This window comes from Nanorana parkeri, unplaced genomic scaffold, assembly GCF_000935625.1.
Source record: "Nanorana parkeri isolate BGI_ZX_2015 unplaced genomic scaffold, ASM93562v1 scaffold772, whole genome shotgun sequence".
Taxonomy (NCBI): Eukaryota; Metazoa; Chordata; class Amphibia; order Anura; family Dicroglossidae; genus Nanorana; species Nanorana parkeri.
The window spans coordinates 381271-405202 of record NW_017307040.1 but is presented as its reverse complement, the minus strand read 5'-3'; the positions used below and the strand labels follow the sequence as shown (position 1 = coordinate 405202).

General features: G+C 46.7%; 1 protein-coding gene across 1 annotated transcript in view; it reads right to left on the bottom strand.

Annotated features, from left to right (window-relative positions):
• Nucleotides 1-3770: 3770 nt before the first annotated feature.
• Nucleotides 3771-23932, bottom strand: part of B9D1 (B9 domain containing 1) — a 50612-nt gene continuing 30450 nt past the window's right edge. The window contains exons 6-7 of the mRNA XM_018564682.1: nucleotides 10130-10197; nucleotides 3771-3944 (exon numbers count right to left, since the gene is read on the bottom strand). Of these exons, the coding sequence (XP_018420184.1) occupies nucleotides 3817-3944; nucleotides 10130-10197 (196 nt within the window). The 3' untranslated portion in view covers nucleotides 3771-3816. The remainder of the gene's footprint in view (nucleotides 3945-10129; nucleotides 10198-23932) is intronic.

The following is a 23932-nucleotide window of genomic DNA, read 5'->3' as shown; positions in this document are numbered from 1 at the left end:
TACAGACCCGGGAACTCAGCACAGGGATGGTGGGAGCCCCTCATAATGGGCACAGCAGGTGTACAGACCCGGGAACTCAGCACAGGGATGGTGGGAGCTCCTCATGATGGGCACAGCAGGTGTACAGACCCGGGAACTCAGCACAGGGATGGTGGGAGCTCCTCATAATGGGCACAGCAGGCATACAGACCCGGGAACTCAGCACAGGGATGGTGAGAGCCCCTCAAAATGGGCACAGCAGGTGTACAGACCAGGGAACTTTTGGACGATTTCTTAAAGAACCGTAATATACAGGGGTACAGGTACTCCTAGAATGAGATCCTAATAGGTTGGACTTGATGGACTAATGTCTTTATTCAACCTCAAATACTATGAACTCAGCACAGGGATGGTGGGAGCTCCACATAATGGGCACAGCAGGTGTACAGACCCGGGAACTCCGCACAGGGATGGTGGGAGCTCCACATAATGGGCACAGCAGGTGTACAGACCCGGGAACTCAGTGCAGAGATGGTGGGAGCTCCACATAATGGGCACAGCAGGTGTACAGACCCGGGAACTCAGTGCAAACATGGTGGGAACTCTTCATAATGGGCACAGCAGGCGTACAGACCCGGGAACTCAGTGCAGAGATCTAATCAACAGAATCCCTGAGGGAGAGAAGAAACTTTAGCATCCATAAAACACTGAAATATCAGGTTTGGGTGGAGTGGCTCTTAAAGGGAATCTCCCACAAAGGGATACACTTGTGTTGGAAGTGTCAGCGGTCATCCTCTGTGCTGTATATCCGTTCTAAAGCCGACACTTCCCTTGAATAGATTCAGCTTCTCTCCCCCAGAACAAGGTGGTCCATGTGAATGACATTGATACGATTATTCATAACATATTCCCTTTATATGCCATGTGCAACTAAGCATTCTGGGAACTGCAGAGCACACAGTTGGGGTGCCACAGTCAGGATTCTGATATAGATTTGTTTATTCATAACATATTCCCTTTAAGTGCCGTGTGCAACAAAGCATTCTGGGAACTGCGGGATACACAGCTGGAGCGCCGAAGTCCATCTCACGTTAGAATCAATGCCTGCATTATCATGCCTTGCACAGCAAATATTCAGGGAGGTCCAGCGGCTATCACCTCCGATGCCAAATTGTGATTCAAAACTGAGCCGTCTCCTGACTCTCACAGGCCGGTAATTAGGAATTAGCGGGTTAGTCATTTGCAGCCGGAGGTTATAAGCTGACAAGTGAACACAGCACCGGGCTACAGATGATGAATAAACCTCAGGTCCTGGCACCGACTGCGCACACAGCCATCGCTGGCAACGTAACCGACTCTCCCCAATCCGCTCCGCAACTCTCCATCTCACAAAACCAGAACTGACAGTGTTAGAGAATGTGGGCGTTCTTCCAGATCTGTGCAGTAATCCAGCGTGAAACTTTCCAGGAGCTTCTTCTTCTAATAAAGACCGGTTACTGCTGCTCCCTCTCCATGTGCAGGGTGACTGGTCTGGTCTCCGCCCCCTCCTGTAATAAAGATCAGTCACTGCTGCTCCCTCTCCATGTGCAGGGTGACTGGTCTTGTCTCTGCCCCTCCTGTAGTTTTTTGCAGGCATCCAGCAGTAGGTGGGGCCTGCTGGGCCCCTCCCACAGCTCTGCTCTATCTACTACTTGTGTAGGGTGACTTGTCTTGTGCCCGCCCCCTCCTGTAGTCTAGTGGGGCCTTCTGGGTCCCTCCCGCAGCTCTGCTCTTTGCACAGGTTATGTACAGCACAGTGATGATGTCACTGCTACTTCTTCAAAGTAATATTGTGGTCTGCAAAGACATTTGGTGCACTCAAAGTGAATTTATATCATTAGTGCCCAGAGGTTAGCTTGAAAACCAATTCATCTTGAGAACTTGTGAAAGAAAATGCTAATAACATACCGTGACATTTGATTAGTTCGACTCAAAAAAACTCTGCAGTGGCATTCTATGGGAACAACAAAATGCTCCACTGAGTTAGATTCCTGAGCAGCCAATGGTGACAGATTTCTGTTCTGAGACAGATTTATCACTGTAGATGGGACGGCATTTCATCTTAAACAGGCGCACAACTAAGGAGTGGTCGGGGTCGGGTTTTATTCTGTCGCAGTGCTACTTCAAAGCAGATGAGGGAGGAATTTGTGACTCCAGCTGTAACCTTGTAATACATCTTACAAGCAATACAAAAAGGGGACATTTATTTATCACCAAACAACGCAACATTTCGGGCCACTAAGGACCCCTTCAAGTCACTGCTGCCTAAGGAAGGGTCCTAAGTGGCCCCAAAACATCACACTGCTTGGTGGCCAATAACTATCCAATTCTTGTATTGCTACAATGTGTGCTGGTGATATGTCACTCTGGCTAGAGACATTCTGGACTATTTAGTGACTGTGCCATCCGTCATTTCACCACCGCCATCATTTGAGGTCTATGGCTGTAAGGAGTGCACTGGATTCTATGGATATATGGACTTGTACTAAATCCGTCTCACTGCTCCATTGTAACATTGCCTTACTGACAGAAGTGTTACATTTCCCCCAGAGACACCATGGTCCTGTGTAAGTCAAGACTCCAGCAACTTGTAGTTTGTATGGTTCTCGTAACACTTATGGTGACTGAATGGAGCTGTGCAGATGGAAAGGAAGGAATGTATATAGTGTGGGGCGACCTGCAAGGGCAATCCAGAACTTCACTTTAAGGTGACCTCTGACCCTGCTGTTTGTCCACACTTCCCCATTACCTCTGTATTACAGGTACTGAAGAACTGCATCGTGGGACATCTTTAATGAAGAAGAGCGGCCTGTAACACACTACAGAAAAGAAAGACAGCATCTTCTGCAAATGACTAAACTCCTATCATAGAACGTGAAGGAGGAACTGTGTGATATAGTAGAGATTTTCCTCACAAGGGTACCGGTATACCAAGTCCAGAAGCCATTTTCTAGGCTCAGCAAAGTCTATTCATTCTTCAAAAGATGGCGACGTCCTTAAAGTGACATTAAACCCTCAGATTTTTTTACATAAACCAATACGGTAATGTGCGCCTTACTGTAATCCATGGTTGTTTCCCTTCTCTTTGCTGCTCTTCCTTTTAAATCCTCATGTCTTCTCATGCTGGGGGAGGACTTCTGTTTTGCAGCAGACTGCCTTGTCTCAGGAATGGATACATGGTGTCTGTGTATAGGTTTGTAACCTGAGCCAGCACTACAGGAAGAGGCACTCAGCTGCAAAGGGAAGTTCTCCCCCAGCATGAGAAGACATGAGGATTTAAAAGGAAGAGCAGCAAAGAGAAGGGAAACTACCATGGATTACAGTAAGGCGCACATTATAGTATTGGCTTATGTTAAAAAATCTGAGGGTTTAATGTCACTTTAAGGCCAATGTAGCTCTGATATTTCAGGTCAAAGCACAAAATTGCTGCCAACACTGAACTGTGATTGGTGGAATAGGACATGGTCCCTGCTCCTCAATGCCTTGGTTGTTTAAGGTGGTCCCAAACCTTGGTGCTGCCAAGTGAAGAGCTTAGGTCACGTTTCCTCATCGGCATGTCATAGCTGAGCATGTTTGGAAAATAAATAGCTCCAGTAAGGAATCCGGAGCTTTCCTTGCTCTGCTCCTGCTGTGTAGTGGAGGAGATGGGCACAGAGACACAGTTCATGATGGTGATTGAGCTCATATTGGTTCCTCTCTCCTGGCAGAGAATGACGTAAAAAAAGTATCATCAGGTTATATGTGACAATTTCAGAAGTTCTTTCTAACACAGTATCTTGCTTTGTAGTAAGTAGATGGTTAAGGGTGGGACGTCACCACCGGGTGTGGGGGGTCGCTGGTGCTGTTGGTGTAGCCCAGTTTCTTCAGGTCCTTTGTGACCACGTTGAAGGACAGTGTCAGGAAGCCTTGTGACCGCACTCTGGTAACTGTAATGACATTTATGAACATTTATTTACACTAATTTCCAGTCAATTCAAATTACAATTTGCCTTCAGGTCAATCAGAAAGAATCCTAACCCCTCCCCCCTCCCCCCGGCAAAATCAGCCCCTGAGGATGAGTTACACCATGCACTGATATCTGTGACAATTATTGCATAACTAGCTCCTGATTGGTTCTTCTAGCTGTCAATCAGAAGTAGCAGTTGGGTGAGTGACATCCAGTCACGTGAGGGATCTCCGATTTGGGTTTTGCATGGGACAGAATACAACCGTTACCTTCATAATAAGTGGAACTTCAGCCAAACCTTATTTCACTAGAATTAAAGTGGAGAAGGGTTAGAACCTCCATTAGGTGTATCAGTGAGTTCCATCTCATTATTTGTCCTGGTGACCTCTGACCCCAGGTGTCAAAGTTAATCTAAAATTTGACAGCTGAGAGGAAATCATGTTGGGTGGATATCTGGTATGGTAAAAAGTAGGGATCCACCGATACCGATACTAGTACTCGCCCAAATGCTCCGATGCCTGGCCCGCTACTTCCTGTATCAGGAAGTCGGCTCCATGCTCCCTCGTCACTTGTGACGACACAGCATGCAGCCGGCTTCCCGGCCAATCAGGAAGCCGGGCAGCGTGTAATGATGCGCTGCCCGGCTTCCTGATTGGTCGGAAAGCTGGCCAATCAAGAAGCCGGGTGACGTATAATGACGCAGCACCCAGCTTTCTGATTGGCTGGGAAGCCGGCTCCATGCTCCCTCGTCATCTCATGACGAGGGAGCATGGAGCCGGCTTCCCGGCCAATCAGCAAGCCGGGCGACGCGTCATTACACGGGGCCCGGCTTCCATTATTGGCCAGCAAGCCGGCTCCATGCTTTCTCGTTACATAGTGACGAGAAGCATGGGACGGCTTCCTTGGTAATCGAGAAGACGGGTGGCGAGTCTTTACATGCTGCCCGGCTTCTTGAATGGTACTTCTGGTACTCGGTATTTGGTATTGGCGAGTGCCGAAAAAAAAATACAGGTACTCATACTTGGTACCAAAATACCGGTATCGGTGCATCCCTAGCAAAAACAAAGTTTGGGGAGGGTTATACTCCCCTCCTGCTGTGTCTAGACAGTGAAAGGAAAAGCAGCAGACTTATGAGCTCATCTCTCTGACACTCTGCTCTCTCCTATCAGCATGCTCTTTCCACTGCAACACACCTAATTGGCTCCTTGTGCTGCTTCTTCTCCCCTCTCTGAGTTTTTTTTTTTGAAAGTTGTGGAGCGTGCATCGAACATCCAAAAAGTGAACCAAAAAAATGCACATAAGGGATGCAATCTAAAGGGTCCGTCTCCCAAAGAGACAGGGCCCATCCCGATCCCCCGGATCGCAAAGCTCCTGATGAGGACAAGGCACTCGTGTCCACCTGGCCGAAACCAGGCGGACCCATTCCTCGTGGTCAGCCGAAGCCGACCATTGAGAACACGGTTGGGGACTCCCCCGAAGGGAGACCCTCGATTCAGGGGAGGAAGGAACCTGAGGGCCACACATCCTCCCCCTAGACTTCAGGGTAGGCCTGAAGACCCACATCCTCCATGTGGAAGGACTTTTGCTCATGTCACAAAACGCCAGCGATATGGGTGATTATGTAACTCTGTGTGATGGTGGCGGGGATGCCAGCACGCTCCTGTGCGTTCATGGAGACGGGAACATCTGCTGCGACATCTGCGAGTCGTTTGTCACATTCTTGTGGCTCCTCCTAGATATCCAAGAAGCATTTAGTAGGTTACTCAGAGCCTTCTGCTCATCTGCAGAGACTATTATTAAAACAGACAGTAATAGAATTACTGTATTTCTATATTGAATTCCCATGAGTTCTCTCCCGCTCCAAATTACCAGATCCAAACTTACTTATTGAAGATGCCCATAGGATGTACTTCCAAAATGCAGTGACACCATTTCACTCACTTCCTGGTGTCACCGCCCTCACAGAACCTACCTTCTGAACTACAACGCAACGTCTGAACGATGTAACATTAGCATTGCTTGCTGGAAGCAATGCATGATGGGAGATGTAGTCTTGAGAAATGGAGATTGCATCACATCAAGCAGCAGGGAAAGAGACGCAAAGCACACTGGGAATCCAGGAAGTTGTTGGAAGTGATGGACAGACGGAAGGCAGCACTCACTACATAAAAGGGATTTTCTCAAGTAAGCATTGATTACATTATCAGAAACATCTCCAGTATGTATGCGTATTACACTGCTGATGTTATAACAGGAGAGGAGATGCTGGGACATTACAACTCCTTTAAAAAAGCGAACAGATCTGTCTTAATAGTCCTGGAAGTACAGCACTATATCAGGGCCTAGTCTCCTAAATGGCGCAGGAGTTCTTGGAGCACCATGTACTGACTCTTCATAAAGGTCACAAGTACAGTCACAATCTTATGTCGTTGAATAGCGTGATCATAAAATCTTGTAAACGAGTTCATGTTTTGTAAATCTTTAAAGGAGAACTATGAGGCCAGTGCTTTTCACTCACCTCATAGTTCTAGCCGACCTGTGACAATGACACTGTCACAGGTCGGCTCAGTAGATCGGGAAGTGAGCGAACACATACCGGCGTTCGCTCACCTCTCGATCCTGTCACGGCTCTCTGCCGTGACAGGGGAGGGGCTGGATTCCCCCCTCCCCGCTCCGATCCGCCAGCGCTGACTGGCGGAACGAACGGGGGAGGGGGCGGGTACAGCTGGCTCTGCCTCTAGATAGGCAGACCCAGCTGTCAGTCACACAGCTGGGCGGATCCCGACATAATTGTCGGGATCTGCTTCAGCTACGGCGTCTCAGTATACCGCGAGCTACAGCTCGCGATATACGGAGCCTAGGGTGACGGGAGGACGCTAGTTTGTGTCCTCCCGTTACCCTAAGGAGAACTATGGGGAAAAGCCCTAACCAAACAAATCAATCAATCAAACATACAGCGCCTGTAGATTATGGCTGACATGTCAATAAGGGAGATCAGTGAAGAGTCCTTTAAAACATCCTCATGGGAAGAATAAATCACTGTAATGCCATCAATGTATAACATAAGGAGATTGCAGGTTCTTTAAATTGCATCCACCGCTCAAATGTCAACTGTGTTGAACTACATAGGATTATGACTGCAGTTGTGACCTTTATGAAGAATCATCATTTTATAGACTTTTACTGACATAGTGCGATGCTCAACAGATCTGTAATTAAAGCTGAATTCCGGGATCAGTAAATATTGTCCTCATACAAGAGTCCTGTGTATTCTTCTTAAATCTTGGTGAGCTTTGTGTATTTCTTCCAGATCTGTGCAGTAATCCCGTGTGAGACCTGGAGATTCCTGTAATTAAGACCGCTCACTGCTGCTCCCCCTCCTTGGGCCGGGTGACTGGTCTGGTCTCCGCCCCTCCTGTAATAAAGACTGGTAACTGCTAATCTCTCTTCTTGTGCAGGATGACTGGTCTCGTCTCCTCCCCCTCCTGTAATAAAGACCGCTCACTGCTGCTCTCTCTCCTTGTGCAGGGTGACTGGTCTTGTCTCCACCACCTCCTGTAATAAAGACCGCTCACTATTGCTCTTTCAACTTATGTAGGGTGACTTGTCTTGTTTCCGCCCCCATCTGTATTAAAGATATGAATGATGGAGCTCAGGAGTCTCCAGTGAAGGGCACTGTTGATCCTATAGCATAGAAAGATATTGTAGACAATTGCGTCCTTCCAGCGTTGTGGTAACAATTTGGTGAAGGCCCTTTTCTGTTCCACAATGACTGTGCCCTGTGTACAAATCCAGCTCCATAAAGACATGATTTGATGAGTTTAGTGTGGAGGAACTTCAGTGGCCTTCACAGAGTCCTGACCTCAACCCTGCTGAACACCTTTGGGATGAAATGGAATGCCGATTGTGAGTCAGGTCTTCTCACCCACTATCAGTACCTGACCTCAACGCTGCTGAACACCTTTCGGATGAACTGGAAAGCCAATTGCAATTTTGGTCTTCTCATCCATCTTCAAGACCTGACCTCACAAATAATCTTTTGGCTGAATAGCCACAAATTCCCACAGACATCCTCCAAACTCTTATGGAAAGCATTCCGAGTACAGGCTGCTATATACATAAATAGGAGACTAACTCCATTTAATTCCCATGGTTTTGGAATGTGATGTCCAACAAGCCCATACAGGAGTGACGGTCACATGCCCACAAACATTTGCCCGTGCAGGGAATGTATGAAATAAAGAGTGGGCCAGCACAGCGCAGTCAGTTTATGGCTTCCGTATCCCATCTGCAGAGGGTACAGCTGCCGTGCTAATGATTTACCAGCTTGCTGCTTGAACTGATGTTTAAACATAAAAAACCCACAAAAGCTGAGCACGAGCCCGGCCAGCTCTGCACGCTGTAATTAAACACTTGTTCAATTTAGCACTCCGCTTTCTCATGATAATAAGCGTGCGTGCGGCGCTGTCTCGCGGCGCTAATGCATTAGGATAAATTAAAGCCGCTTTTCAAAACTTCACTTTATGAAGTCCGCGGGTAATTCCACGTTTTATCAAGGTGACCCCGCCGGCTTCACCACGTGACGAGGAGATAATTGGAATATAATTTGGTGTTTAATGCATTCTCAACAGGATCGGAGTACAGAAGGTGAGCATCTGTCAGCGGCAGGTAGACGGGCCGTCCAACGAGCTGGAACCCCTGAATAACGTTTCCTATCGGAGAGACGCTGGCTGTTATCCTTATTGTGTGGAAAGGGAATTCAAAGACAAAACTTTTTCTTTTTAATTAGTATGGAAGTGTGGAAGTGTGAGACCCTCTCTTGTTGGGGAGATTATCTCTCTGCTTAACCTGGAAACAATGAATCCAGAATCTGACAGTTGCTACTAGGACAGCAATAGAGGGGGAATCATCCAATGGGGACACGTGTTATGGTGACAAAAATAAGCTTTTCCTCACTTTGGAGAGATTTCCACTCACTTCCTGTTGCATCTCCAGGACTGGAAGCGAAGGGAAATTTCCCCAATGGGACAGAGACAATAAAAAAAATGACTTGGGTTTTAACCCTAAGAAAAAATGTCAGCTTTTAGAATGCTTGAGATATAGAAACTCTGTACTTACCGCTCAGTGTGTCTGCACACCTCCTCAGCTACCTCCTAGAGTCACCAGGAGCCCCAAAACTCAGGGCGCTCCTATATGCAACACGTGACCCCACCGCCTACCAATTAGCCAGTGGAGTCACACATCGCACAGGCCAATCATGAATTGTTGGAGGGGCGGGGGGAGGGAGGGCATCTAGTATTACTTAAAGCAGAACCCTAGCCAAAAATAATACGCGAACAATGACAGCAATACTTACCCTTTAGAAAAGAAAAGTAAAACCAGCTTTTGCGACAATACTCACCTTTAATCCAGAAATATCCCCTGCAGTACTTTTTTTCTGTCACTAGGTGTCCTTCGGTCTGATGTTCAGTACCATTCCACTCACTTCCTCTGAGCCCGGGTAAGCTCATCTCTCCATCACTCAGCGTTCTCCTCCTATCAGCCTGCTTCCTGGCTGATTGGCTGCTTGTGGCCAGAATGGGGAGTGGGGTGGATTTAACATGAACTGGTAACAAACGGTACTTTAAATTGATCATATGATGAAAAAAACGAATAAGCCGAGTTAAAAAACGGCATAGAAAAATCAGAGGATGCGGAAGTATAGACCATTGAAGTAAAGCGCTGTGCAAACTATTGGCGCTATATAAATCCTGTATAATAATAATTATATGCAAATCTCTCAAAAGCTCCCCTTTTGCAACAAAAGCCAAGATTTGCCTATAACATCATCTGTCCGTATATTGGTTTTCTTGTAGCCTGATACTGAGAACACATTTATAGCTCATTATATAAAGTAACTCGCGTCACTGATCAAAATGGAAAAGAGAATTCAGTTCCAAGACCTGTACGGAGGAACAGACTCTCTGATCTGAAAAAGATCCCAGGATGCAAAATATTAATAACTTCTAGAACGGGGCCGTGCCATCTGTGCGCCTTCGTGTGATCCGCAGAGAACATTTATTTCTGATGAATAATAACGAATGCCTCGTGTGGTGCCTTTCATAGTCGGTGACACTATGCCTCGCCAGCCAAGCAGTCTGTGCATTACAGACTTGTGGGCGTTACCTTCTCTGCCGTCACCCTGCGCCACCACTTTCGGGTCGGTGAATTCTGGACGTCGTCCCGTGAACCAGCTGGAAAGAAAATAACGACAGGAGATTAATTGAAGCAAGATTACAGTCAGTGGAGAATCCAGAGTATGGAACATGGCACTGCTCCCCACTTTAGCTGACATTTTTCTCTCCCCACCCCTCTCTCGTACACATCCAGCTCCCCACCCGGCTCTTAGCAATCAGGGATGCTCTGGCCGGCATCCCGTCCAGCTCCTGGCAACGTCACTGGTTGCCAGGAGCTGGGCGGGACACCGGCCAGAGAGTCCCAGCTTGCTAAGAGCCGGGCGGGGAGATTTTAAATGGCCATACACATTTCCCCACCTGGCTCTTACCAACCAGAGCAGAAGGGGATATGTGTATGCGGGCAGGAAGCCCTGGCCGGCATCCCGCACAGCTAATGGCAACCAGTGATGTCACTGGTTACTAGGACCCGGGCGGGAACCCTGCCAGAGCTTCCCAGGTTGCTAAGATCTGGGTGGACAGATGTGTATGGCCCTTACACATCTCCTGGCCCGACTCTTGGCATCCTGGGACGCTCTGGCCATAGTCCTGCCCAGCTCCTGGCAACCAGTGATGTCACTGGTTGCCAGGAGCTGGGCGGGATGCCAGGGGTGCAATTTTTTTGTAGATACACCTCTGTTTACAGTGTTGTAGGGAACAATGTAGAAATCCCTTTTACTGGTTAAATCTGAGCTCCAGGAAAACAGCTAAATATGTAGAGGGGGGCCCCAGTATCACCTTAAAGAGTACCTGTCCCTGCCAATATGCTATCACGTGGGGGCCCCCCTATGTGATGGCAATTAAAGTAAACAAAAAAAAGTTTTACAAATAATATTAAATAAAACAAATGTAAAAATAATAATAAAAAATGTATTAAAGTCCCCTGCAAGCACGCGCGTCTTCAGGTAAACACGCGTCGGGTGCGCCTACGTACAAAAACGACGATCGCGTTACACATGTTGGGTAATGCTGCGCACGCCGAGTGAGAGCAATAATTCCAATATTTATGCGTATCCCTAAACCGGTGACCAGTGGGGGCTTTTAAGGCGTCGTCTATGGCCTTTTTGGGGTATTGAATTTTGTCGCAGTTTCACAGACGCACACAATTTTTAACCCGGGCATGTTGGCTATCTATTTACTCGTTGTAACCTCATCATTTATATTTTATCACCCAAAAACGGGTTTTATATAGTGTTTGGGGCACTAAATGTAATTTAAAGGAGAACTATGAGGTGAGTGAAAATCACTCATCTTCATAGTTCGAGCCGACGTGTGACAATGAAACTGTCGCAGGTCGGCTCAATAGATCGGGAAGTGAGTGAACGAATACTGTCGCTCGCTCACTTCTCGATCATCTCCCTGCAGAGATCTGTGACTGTCACTCATGGCTCCCCGCAGGGATTCCCCCCCTCCCCGCTCTGATCCTCCAGTGCTGAGTGGAGGAATGGACGGGGGAGGGGGCAGGCACAGCTGGCTCTGCCTCTAGACAGGCAGAGCCTGCTGTCACTCACGCAGCTGGGTGGATCTCGAACGCATTGTCGGGATCTGTCCCGGCTGTGGTGGTCCTCTGTATACCGCAAGGCATAGCTCGCGATATACTGAGCTTTGGGTCACAGGAGGACGCTAGTATATGTCCTCCTGTGACCCTTAGGAGAACTATGGGGAAAAACACTGACCCCATAGTTCTCTCCTTTAAGTGTATTTTTCACAAAATTGTGGGTTAGATAATAAGTTGTGCTAATGTCACGCAACATAAACGTTTGCAACTGCCGCCATTTCCAACTGCCGCCGATTCTACAGGGTCTTGGCTTTCAGAAAGTATATCGAACAGGTCGCATCTGGCTTCATTCATTCAGGTGTAATTACTTGCTGCTCGCGGAACTGCCGGGAAGGAAACTCGGTTTAGCGCCGTGGTGGTTGTTGCTGCCGCCACAATATTATGTATGCTGAGGAATGCCCCCGGGGGGAAGACGAGGTTCTCTGAAACTGGGAAAGCTTATATGTAGCCTGCGGAAAGATCGCGGCATGCCAACGTCAATGTGTGTAAGCTTAGCGGCGTGCGTTCGAAAACAGCGAGCCGGCATTGTTGAACTATACGGCTTCCTTCCTAAAGAATTAAATTCCCTAAAGAGAATCCGTCATGTATTTCCAGTAATGACACGAGCCAGGTTATTACCCTACGGCTATCTGAAACTAATTTTTTGATGCACATCACATTTATAGATGCTTGTGCTCCACCGTTTCTATGATATGTGGCTCTCTGTATGTCAGATAGTGCAGCCTGCATCCCTGCTGGACAGCTAGTAAGATTTCAGCGATATGGAATACTACAGAATCAGAGTAAGGAAGATATATTCCTTTATTACATGTTTTTTATATCTGTTTTTATGACAAAAGAATGAACCTCCTCAGGGCCACAATACCTATATAAACGGCAGCAACATGAATTGGTTATATCAAGAGGCCTGTCACATACAAGCATTCAGGTGGCAATAGAGCCACCCGATCGCTTGCACGGTGCTGGGGAAGTGTGTGCCCCCCCCTCTGCTGGCCATCCCAGGCTCCGCTGCCCCCCGCGCGGGCCCGGCAAAGGCATGACGGGCCTGCATAAGATGACGCCAGTGGTCCTTAGACCGCAGGAGCCCAGGGGAGAAGAGGCTGTGGGGACCGGTCTAGCATCCCAGCAGGATCGAGGATCAGATGAGTATGTCTTTTTTTTATTTGAGCCCCCTAGCACTTAACGCTTGCAGTGTGGGGGTAGCCCCATTGCTTTTTTTTAATTCTTGGAGTTCTTTAAGGTTAGTATTCCCCTCACTTAGATCTTCCGCTAGTAAAACAAGCAGCACATGCTGCATAGGCTGGGACTGGGCGGACATCTTTAATCAGAATGAGGCATTAAAGTGAAGCTGTCACTTTGCCCAATCATATAGAGCCATTGAGGGGAATTTATCAAAACGGGAGGAGACAAAATCTGGAGCAGTTGCCCATGGCAACCAATCAGCTTCTCTCTTTCATTGAGACTGAACTGAAGATAGAAGCTGATTGGTTGCCATGCACAGCTGCTCCAGATTCTGTCTGCTCCAGTTTTGATAAATTCCCCCCATTGAGCCTTTGTAAGCTGCAAGTCACTTGCACCCAATTCCCTCTCCTCGCTCCCGGCGGCGGAGCGGTGAAGAAAAGACGATCACGTGCAGTTTTCGGAGGTGGTAAGTTAAATGAACCTCTTGCTTTGCCGTGCACGGGAAGACCTAGCCGTAGGCCAAAACTGACTGTTCCCATCTCGCCCACTGTGATCAACGAGGCCCGCCGACAAAATCAAATATTGGTTTTCAATCTCGATCTGGTCTCTAGGGGAAACAAAAAATCTGATTCCGCCTTCCGGAGAGCTGGTTAGCACATAAAAAAATGTAAAACGGCAAAATATCCCCAAAACAAATCCAGCGGGCGACCGCAGCGTCCTGCTGTGTTTTAATTCGCTTGAACTTCGGAGTCAGCCCGGAGAAACGCGCGTCTTCTCCAATAACAGGCCTCATTAAAGCCGCGGCTGGACTGGAAATCCACCTCCAGCCCAAACACGGCGCTTTCAATTAACTTAGCGCTGGGAGGGACGTGCGGCTGGGATCTGGTAAATCGATGGCTGCATTGTGATGTTCTATAAATCGACCCACCAATCGCTTTAATTAGAATGGTCAAATATCCGCTATTTCGTTACTGGTGCAGGGGATGCTACACGCCGTACTGCCCTTTCCTGCAACACGGGGACCCTCCAATTATTACCTGTTTAATCCCGCAGGCAGTTCAAGTACAAAGATCATTTAAAGCGGAACTGTAGCCTTAGAAGAAGAAATTGTGAGCAGGAAGGTTTGTTTCTTTCATTACAGAAGAGACATAATATGGAGAATATCTAAAGAGAATTCTTATAGCTCATTCGTCCAGGAAAACTGCATGTACATTCGTTCTGTACTAGATAACAAGCTGTTGTAACAAAGGGGGCAACAACGAATGTAAGCACTCAGGAGCAGGGCCCACCTTACCATCTTGTCTGGAATTGTATTGTGATTGTAATGTCTTCCTTATATTGTACAGCGCTGTGCAAACTGTTGGCGCTATATAAACCCTGTATAATAATAATATTCTTAGTGCAAATTCTCTTCTGATCGAATGTTCTTCAAAAGGTTCATTCACAAACACCCGGGTCAACCTGCTTGATCACTAATACTCCCTCCTCATCACCCGGGTCAACCCGCTTGATCACTAATACCCCCACCTTATCACCCGGGTCAACCTGCTTGATCACTAATACCCCCTCCTTATCACCCGGGTCAACCTGCTTGATCACTAATACCCCCTCCTTATCACCCGGGTCAACCTGCTTGATCACTAATACCCCCTCCTTATCACCCGGGTCAACCTGCTTGATCACTAATACCCCCTCCTTATCACCCGGGTCAACCTGCTTGATCACTAATACCCCCTCCTTATCACCGGAGTCAACCTGCTTGATAACTAATACCCCCACCTTATCACCCGGGTCAACCTGCTTGATCACTAATACCCCCGCCTTATCACCCGGGTCAACCTGCTTGATCACTAATACTCCCTCCTCATCACCTGGGTCAACCTGCTTGATCACTAATACCCCCCCCTTATCACCCGGGTCAACCTGCTTGATCACTAATACCCGCTCTTATCACCTGGGTCAACCTGCTTGATCACTTATACCCCCCCCCTTATCAGTGTGCACAAGGAAAATACTGCATTATGGGCACCAGAGGGAGCTGAGGATCATAGGAAACAAATGCATGTTAGTAAGGAGATACAATTTTATAATTCAAAAAACTACTGGAGGGAATGAGCATATAAATGTAACCATTGATACTATGGTACCATACTATAGTGGTGGCATTTATATGCTCATTCCCTCCAGCGATCTCTAGACTTGTAACATTGTATCTCCTTAATGACATGTATTTATTTCCTATGATCCTCGGCTCCATTTAGTGGCCATAATGCCGTATTTATTTCCCATGATCCTCAGCTCCATCTAGTGGCTATAATGCTGTATTTATTTCCTGTGATCCTCGGCTCCATCTAGTGGCCATAATGCCGTATTTATTTCCCATGATCTTCAGCTCCATCTAGTGGCTATAATGCAGTATTTATTTCCCATGATCCTCAGCTCCATCTAGTGGCTATAATGCCGTATTCATTTCCTATGATCCTCAGCTCCATCTAGTGGCTATAATGCCGTATTTATTTCCTATGATCCTCGGCTCCATCTAGTGGCCATAATGTGGTATTTTCCCCATTGTTAGTAAGCAGATACAATAGTATAATTCAAAAGATTGCTGGTGGGAATGAGAATATAAATGTAACTATTGATACTACACGGAAAGCAATGGTTACATTTATATGTTTGTTCCCTCAAGCGATCTCTCGAATTGTAAAGTTGTATCTCCTTACTAACACGTATTTATTTCGTATGATCCTCGGCTCCATCTAGTGGCCATAATACAGTATTTCCCCCTTCACTCTGTTCTTTATAAATTAACCTATTAAAGAGCATTCGACCAGTTATATAGATAGACCCCTGTGTCTCTTCTGCAAGAAAGGCTTCTTACCTTCCTCCTCGCAATGTTCTTTCTATTGCACACTGAGCTGCGAATAAGCAGCTGGAATTAAAACAAAACTCAGAGTAAAAATTTTGTTAACCCTTGCAGTGGGGCTACAACACCCCCCACCCCCTCCCTCTGCTCAGGGTTAAGTGCTCATTTTTGTCTAGGTTTAAAAGTAAAAGTTATAATCACACGATCCACAGAGTCGGCTTGCTCTTAGACTGGTCCCTGGAGCCTATTTCCCCCTCTGCTGCAGCAGTATAAGGTTCTGCGAGTCATCACATGCTATACACAGTATATAGGGCGTGAGGATGCAGAGGACCATACCATTGCTGCAGCGGGGAAGACACAGGGAGGGAGCGCTGCCACAGCCTGCTGGCTCAGAGGATTGGGTGAGAATAACTTTATTTTTTAAACTAGACAAAAAACGAGCACATAACCCTTGCAGTGGGGCTACCCCTACACTGCAAGGGTTAAGAAAATCTTAAAATATATTAATAGTTTATTTACTAGACCAAAAGCAATGAAATAGGAATGCATCGTTGTTTACATACCCTTTAAGCAGGCTAAACACCACCGGTACTGATATGCAAATTCTGACCTTCTGGGGAAAGTCAATAGTTAAGCCCTCATCTCATTCTAATGCCACTGAACCTATACACCGAATTATGCAAAGAGCATTGTTTTTTTTATTGTGTACTGATGTTTAATCCAGCCAAAACAGTCTTTATTTTGGATAGTACAAAAGGGTCAGAATCTGTCAGGTTTTTAGCTGCTACCAGAACAGGAAGTGCGGGAAAGGTTTGGCCGGAGCAGGTGGTGCCATCGTCGGCTATAAACTATTCGTGTGCATCTTCAAATGCTTTCAGCGGGTTTCTAATTCAATCCCCAAACTGCATAAAACATGCATAACTTAAGAGTTAATTATGAGCTTGTCAGGGAATCGAGGGAAACTTCAAAGTGTCTGTGATCAAGGCTGACGTAGGATTAGACGAGATATTCGCTAAACGACATCAGTAACGGTCACTATGAAGGGTGTACGGGGGGGGTATTTACCCTTTACGAGGCACATACACATCAACTTGTAATGGTTGTAATGGCTGTAAGAGCATCAAGCCCCAACACAGAGTAAGGAATAGACGTGCTGTGCTGAACTGACGCCATGCCATACTGAACTTTCAGCTTAAATCAGCTAAATACGTCCCGGGTGCATCAAAACTTGGTGTGCAAAGTCTTTCAGATCATTCTCTTTAGAAAGCAGCCACAGTCTAAAAGAAAAGGCCATCCCCTGCCAGCATGCTACAAAGAAGGACCTGTGTTCTCAGTGTGGAAGCAGTGGTCTCTCTGCACGCCCCCTGCTGAGTCAGAGCTAGAGCTATCCAATCAACAAATCTCATGCTGTCTGCTGATTGGAGAGCTATAGGTCTGGCTCAGAAGAGGGTGTATCAGATTTCTGCAGAGAGACCACTGCTTCCACACACCGAGAGAGAGCAAGGGTGCCTGGCAGGGGATAGGCTTTTAGCTCAGGCTGTGGCTGCTTTCTAATACAAATTAGCTGTCAGACTTTGCACACCTTTTGTTTTGATGCACCTGGAATGTATTAAGTTGATCTCTATTGAAAGTTTGGTTCGGCTTTAAAGGATAAGTCCACTATATGCACTTACCCTTATGGCCCCTTTAAGCTGACCTAACCAATCCCTCCCCTTTCACAGCTTAATACCTATTGAGTTTTGATAGGCCCAATCTCCATTGTTTGTTCATTTCCTATGAGTCTCCCTCTCCTGGCCATACCTGTGCAGTACATCCACACTGACTTCTAAGGGGCCAGAGGTAAACAGAGGTAGAGGAACCCCATAGAAGTCAATGGGGATATACCAAGAAGGCATTTCATCCTGCAGCAAAAGTCTCCCTCTCCTAGCCATGCTTTCTAGGTATATCCCCATTGACTTCTATGGGGTTCCTCTCCCTCTGCTTACCTCTGGCCCCTTAGAAGTCAGAATTCAAGTACGCTTCTATGCAGAGGGAGGGTGAGATCACTTTGGTCAGCTTACAGGGGGCCAAAAAAATAAGTGCAATGTATCTTAAAGTGCACTTATCCTTTAAGGAAAATCTTTCAGTTATAGTTATATGCTCATTCCCTGCAGCATCCCCTAGAACTGTAACATTGTATCTAATCACTAACAACGGATAAAATACAGCATTACGGCCACTAGATGGAGCCGGGGATCATAGGAAATAAATACATGTTAGTAACAGGATACAATGCTACAATTCAAGAGACAGCAAAAGGGAATGAACATGTAACCATTGTCATCCCTATAGTAGCAATGGTTACATTTATATGCTCATATACTGTATATGCCCATTCATCAGTCTTTACCTGCAATTTCGCTGGATGAATAAGTTATGCAATTTTTTTTTTTAATAGACCCACATGTGTTATGGCTCATTGTATCTACATCTATAAATCCACAAACATAGCCAACAGGATACACAAGAGATCTCTTCTAATTAGTGTTTCCACATAACAGTGAACATGTAGCTTGTCCCTGGATCCATACATTCTCTTCCTCCGCCACCGTGAGAGAATCAAAACACTCACCAGACACAATCTGAACTCTAATAGGAGGACTGACCGCGCTCGCATATATCCAAGATTGATCATTCTATGTCCTTTCCTCCTGCACCTGATGTCAGGTCTTGCTGTATCTCGCTCCCTCATGACACAAATACTCACATAGTGTGACTCCGACTTTATTAAAAGGCAATAAAGGCAGAGTCCACTTTTTTTGAGAAAAAATGCTAATTGCACGCGTCTTCATATCAGAAATAATGAGCATCTATTCCTTTTCTGCAGTGGAGCCAGTGAAGCATTGCAGCCGTGATCAGCAGATGGCGGGTGCAATGCTCTGTCTCCTGCAGACTCTCTTTCCTGTCCATGTTGTTTTAAAAATATGCAAAATCTTGAGGCAGCCCAGTCTAAATGTGGAAAACTCCCAAAATATATACCAGAGCCTTATCCTAGGTAGGGCGCTTCCTCCCTTCACATCAGAGATCTCAGTCCCCCCTTCACATCAGAGATCTCAGTCCTCCCTACACATCAGAGTCCTCTGTCCCCCTTCACATCAGAGTCCTCTGTCCCCCTTCACATCAGAGTCCTCAGAATCCCTCCTTCACATACGAGTCCTCAGTCCCTCTGTACATCAGAGTCCTCAGTCCCCCTTTACATCAGAGTCCTCAGTCCCTCCTCAAATCAGAGTCCCCAGTTCCTCTTCGCATCAGAGTCCTCATTCCCCCTTCAGATCAGAGTCCCCAGTTCCTCCTTCAAATCAGAGTCCTCAGTCCCCACCTACACATCCGAGTCCTCAGTCCCCCTTAACATTAGAGTTCTCAGTTCCCCTTCCCATCAGAGTCCTCGGTTCCCCTTCCCATCAGAGTCCAAAGCCCCCCCTTTCACATCAGTCTTCTTTCAGATCAGAGTCCTCAGTCCCCCTTTGAAGGCACCCTAGAAAAGACAGAAGACACCCCAGGGTGCCGCAGCACTCCGGATGGGAAAGGCTGTTCTAGTTGGTCTGTTTGAGGGTTAATCTGTTGTCTATGAGGTGTGACATTAGGAGTAGGAGTACATAAAACCCTCTTATGATTAGAGAAAAGCTTTATTTTCCATCTATTGAAAAAGACACAATGCCTGAAAGGTAATTCAGCTTGGGAAGGGGGAAAGTTGACAAGAATGATGATCTGATTGGCTAGAAAACATCTATCAGGAAACTGCGTGGGCGAACAGCTAACCTGCAGCCATCACTGAGGCGCCGAGAGATCGGGTGTCCGCGATGAAGTGATGAAAACATACGAGAGATGAAGATGAAGTCCGATCTGAGCGATGACTTTATCTTTCACAGAGAGAGAGAAAATGAAAAGGTGAATTACTGGAACAATAAAAAGGACCATTCAGGATTTTGGAACAGCTCTAAAAAGGTAGTAGGCGGCGAGGCAATCAACACAGGACCTCCACAGTGGTACTTCCACATGATATATATATATACACGAGAGCTGCTTTACCTGCCAAAGGATTTGTCTTTGTGTCCATGCAGTCTGGAGATTTACACAGCACAGCCCTGTCTGGCAGGACAGGAGGGCTGATTTTTCTCTGCTGCAGTTAAGTAACACTTACAGGTCTTGCCCCTCCCTCCAACCTATGACTGGACAGTGAAGGTTGCCTACCCCTGGGCTAGCCCAAATGCTCCGATGCCTAGCCAGACACTTCCGATATCAGGAGGCCGGGCAGCGCATCATTACACTTGTGACAAGAGAGCATGGAGCCACCTTCCCGGCCAATCAGGAAGCCGGGCAGCGTGTAATGACGCGTTGCCCGGCTTCCTGATTGGTCGGAAGCTGGCCAATCAGGAAGCCAGGCGCCCTATAATGACGCAGCGCCTGGCTTTCTGAATGGTCGGGAAGCTGGCTACAAGCTCCCTCATCTTCGAGAAGCATGGGGACGGCTTCCCTGCTAATTGGGAAGCCGGGTGGGGAGTCTTTACACGCTGCCCGGCTTCCCAACTAATCAGGAAGCCAGGTGGCGAGTCATTATACGCCGCCCAGCTTCCTGAATGGGACTTCCGGTACTAGGTATCGGCGGGTACCAAAAACAAAAATATCGGTACTCGTACTCCATACCGAGATACCGGTAGCGGTGCATCTCTACTCTACTCTACTGTTCGCTGCTGGGGGCTTAGTCTACAAATAGTAAAAAAGTAACTTGGAAAACCGGTGGTTATAAAGAGTAATAATGGAGCTTGGCGGACGCGGAGTCCAGAGAAATGACGGCGTTTGTTTGTCACAGATTGCATTCCTCTACTGATGGTCTATCATGCTGGGTGATAAAGACTCTGCAAAGTGTTAAAAGTCTTCAGCAGTCTCCCTGCAGAGACCAGAAAACATCCATCATTCCTTCATTAAAGGGGAGATAATAGAACGACAGTCCTGAATGGTCACCTAGTGGTTTATAGTTCAGCACAATATACTTGTCATTGCAGGAAGAATACAAAATCTGCGCAGAATAATAGCGACATCATAGAAAGCTTTGTACCCCTCCATTTACATTTTCCATTCAGAAATGAAGTTTCTGGCACCGTAGGAAATGGTTATAATCACAGCAATGTCAAAGCAACCATTCTATTTAGCTGTCATTATATTCATCTTCTTTTCACAATCCGGTATGGAACAGATTGCTGGAACACGGTGTTAGGGGCAAAGCTACGTAGACAATGTCAATATGGTGATGCTAAGCTTAAAGAGGGACTCCGGGCAAATCAAATCTTAACCCTTGCAGTGCAGCTACCCCCCACACAGTGCTCGGTATGCCTAGGGAGTTAAAATAACAAAGCTATACTCACCCGAACCATGATTCCGACAGGCTCCTACACCTGCCCCTTCAGCTTTGCTCCCCCTCCGCTCCAACGGTCTAAGGTCCTGTCAGTCATCACATTCTATACAGTGTAAAGGACATGAGGACGCAGAGGGACATAACATCGCTGGTACCTGAACCACCATCCCAGCTGGCTCCTAAACTGGTCCCTTCAGCCTCGCTCCCTCTCTGCTCCAGCGATGTTATGTCCCTCGGCGTCCTCACGTCCTTTACACTGTATAGAATGTGATGACTCTTAGGACCTTAGACCGTTGGAGAGGAGGGGGAGTGAGGCTGAAGGGACCGGTCTAGGAGCCAGCCGGGATCTTCATTTGGGTGAGTAAAACATTCTTTTTTTAGCTCCTGAGACAAAACGAGCACTGTGTGGGGGTAGCTGCACTGCAAGGGTAAACATTTTATTTGCCCGGAGTTCTTCTTTCAAAATATTAGCTTCAGATAAACAGATGAAACACGTATACAGGAGTTTTCACTTCCATAGGATTTGTATCTGTGTCCTTCCAGTCTTAAGATTTACACAGCTCTGCCCTGCCTGGGATTGCAAGAGACCTGATTTTGCACTGCTGCAGTTACGTAACAATTACAGGTCCTGTCCTCACACCTTGTGACTGGCAATTGAAAGGTGAAACAGTGGACTGATGAACTTATCTCCCTGTCACTCTGCTCTCTCCTTCTATCGCCATGTTACTTGTTAGCACATGAACACAGCTCACTGGCTCCTTATGCTGCTTCCAGTCGGCGCTCTGCTGTACAGGGGATTGTAGGAGGCCATTAACAAGTCAAATTCAGGTATTTAAAAAAAAAAAAAATGGCGGAATAACTGGCAGTAGACCGGAGCAGAGTTTTTGTTAACCAATGAAGTATTGGTGAATTGGTCACGGGTGGCCAAGGCACATTGATGCACGTGGGGAGTGAAGATTGGGCCGTGTAGTCCGATCCAATAGAAGAGCTACTGCAGCTCAGATTGCTGAAATAGTTATTGTTGGTTCTGATAGAAAGGTGTCTGAACACACAGAGAATATCAGTTTGTTGTGTATGGGGCTGCATAGCAACAGACCGTTCAGGGTGCCCATGGTGACCCGTGTCCACTGTTAAAAGAGCCTAAAATGGGCACATGAGCATCAGAACTGGACCACGGAGCAATGGAAGAAGGTGGTCTGGTTTGATGAATCAAATTTTCTTTTACATCATGTGGATAGCCGGGTGTTTGTGTGTTGCCTATCTGGGAAGAGATGGCACCAGGATGCATTATGGGAAGAAGGCAACCCGGCAGAGGCATTGTGATGTAATGTTCTGCTGGGAAACCTTGGGTCCTGCCCTTCATCTGGATGTGACTTTGACACGTACCACTGACCTAGACATTGCTGCTGACCAAGTACACCCCTTCATGGAATTGGTATTCACTGATGGCAGTGGTCTCCTTCAGCAGGATAATGTGTCCTGCCACACTGCACAAATGGTTCCAGAATGGTTTAAGGAACACAGCAAGGAGTTGGAGGTGTTGACTTGACCTCCAAAGGATCTGCTACTAACAGCTTGGTTCCAGAGACCACAGCATACCTTTAGAGGTCTAGCGGAGTCCATGCCTTTATGGGTCAGGGCTGTTGTGGTGGGACCTACTCAATATTAGGCAGGTGGTCATAATGTTATGGTTGATCGGTGTATATAACAAAGTGGTTTAAATGGTATATTTAATAGACCAAAAGGGAGCATAGAACAAAAGTTTAATATTATGATTTACAAATACTTGAAATGGTTGTTTTATATCCAGCAGCATATATTACCCTTTCTTTTTAGGGTGTCACAGCCCGGACAGTACATTAGCAGCTCTGCAATTGCAGGGAAAGTAAGAGTGTTAATCAGTTATATTTAGTGTTTCCAGCAACCTTTTAAGACATCCTGCTTTTTAAATTGGAGTGGAGCGCTTGTTTTATGGATTATGGATGCAATTAGCCTGTTTATCACACTAAATTAATAGGTTTCATTTCCAATGTCTCATTCCAGATTCCAGCCACACTAATAATACAAATGATGTAGCGGTCTCTTTGTCACACAAACATTAATAAGACCCTATTCATTTTTAAGAAAAACACGTAACCCAGCAACCACATTAAATGTGCTGGTACCCACATGCACCTGCCAATGTGTTTTTAAGCATTCCTGGATCCTCGAAACCCTTGACAGTCTAATATGCAAACACTGTATTACAAACTCAATGGCTGGATCGTTCTTCCTCACCTTGCTGTTGGTGATCAAGGGCACAGATTGTGATCAATAACCAATAGTTAGGCCACAAGAGGTGACAGGAGGCTAGCCAGCCAGCGTTGTGATGCAAAGTCATTTGCATACCAGAGCAGTGTGGGTTTTAGGTGGGTTCTTTCCCCTCGCCACCTTAACTGTTTTTCTATTTTTGCACACATACTTTTTTCAGGCGTGTTTGGTCACATGATGTTATCGGTCGTCTTCATCATCTAGCACTGGGCGGGTCCTAGGTGCTACAGAGGATGGTGCCTTTCCTCACAGCAAAACAAGCTGGTTATAAGTTGATGAGTGCATTTGCCATTTGTTTTGCTTGACTGATTTGGTGCAGTGACACATTGGGGGTCTCAGCTGCCGTTGTGATGTGCGGGGTCCCTTGTTTGTTGTCCCCGTGCCTTTAAGGAGGTTGAGCTTCCTCCTGGCGAACCTGCACCCAATTTTATCTTTTGCCACATGTGCT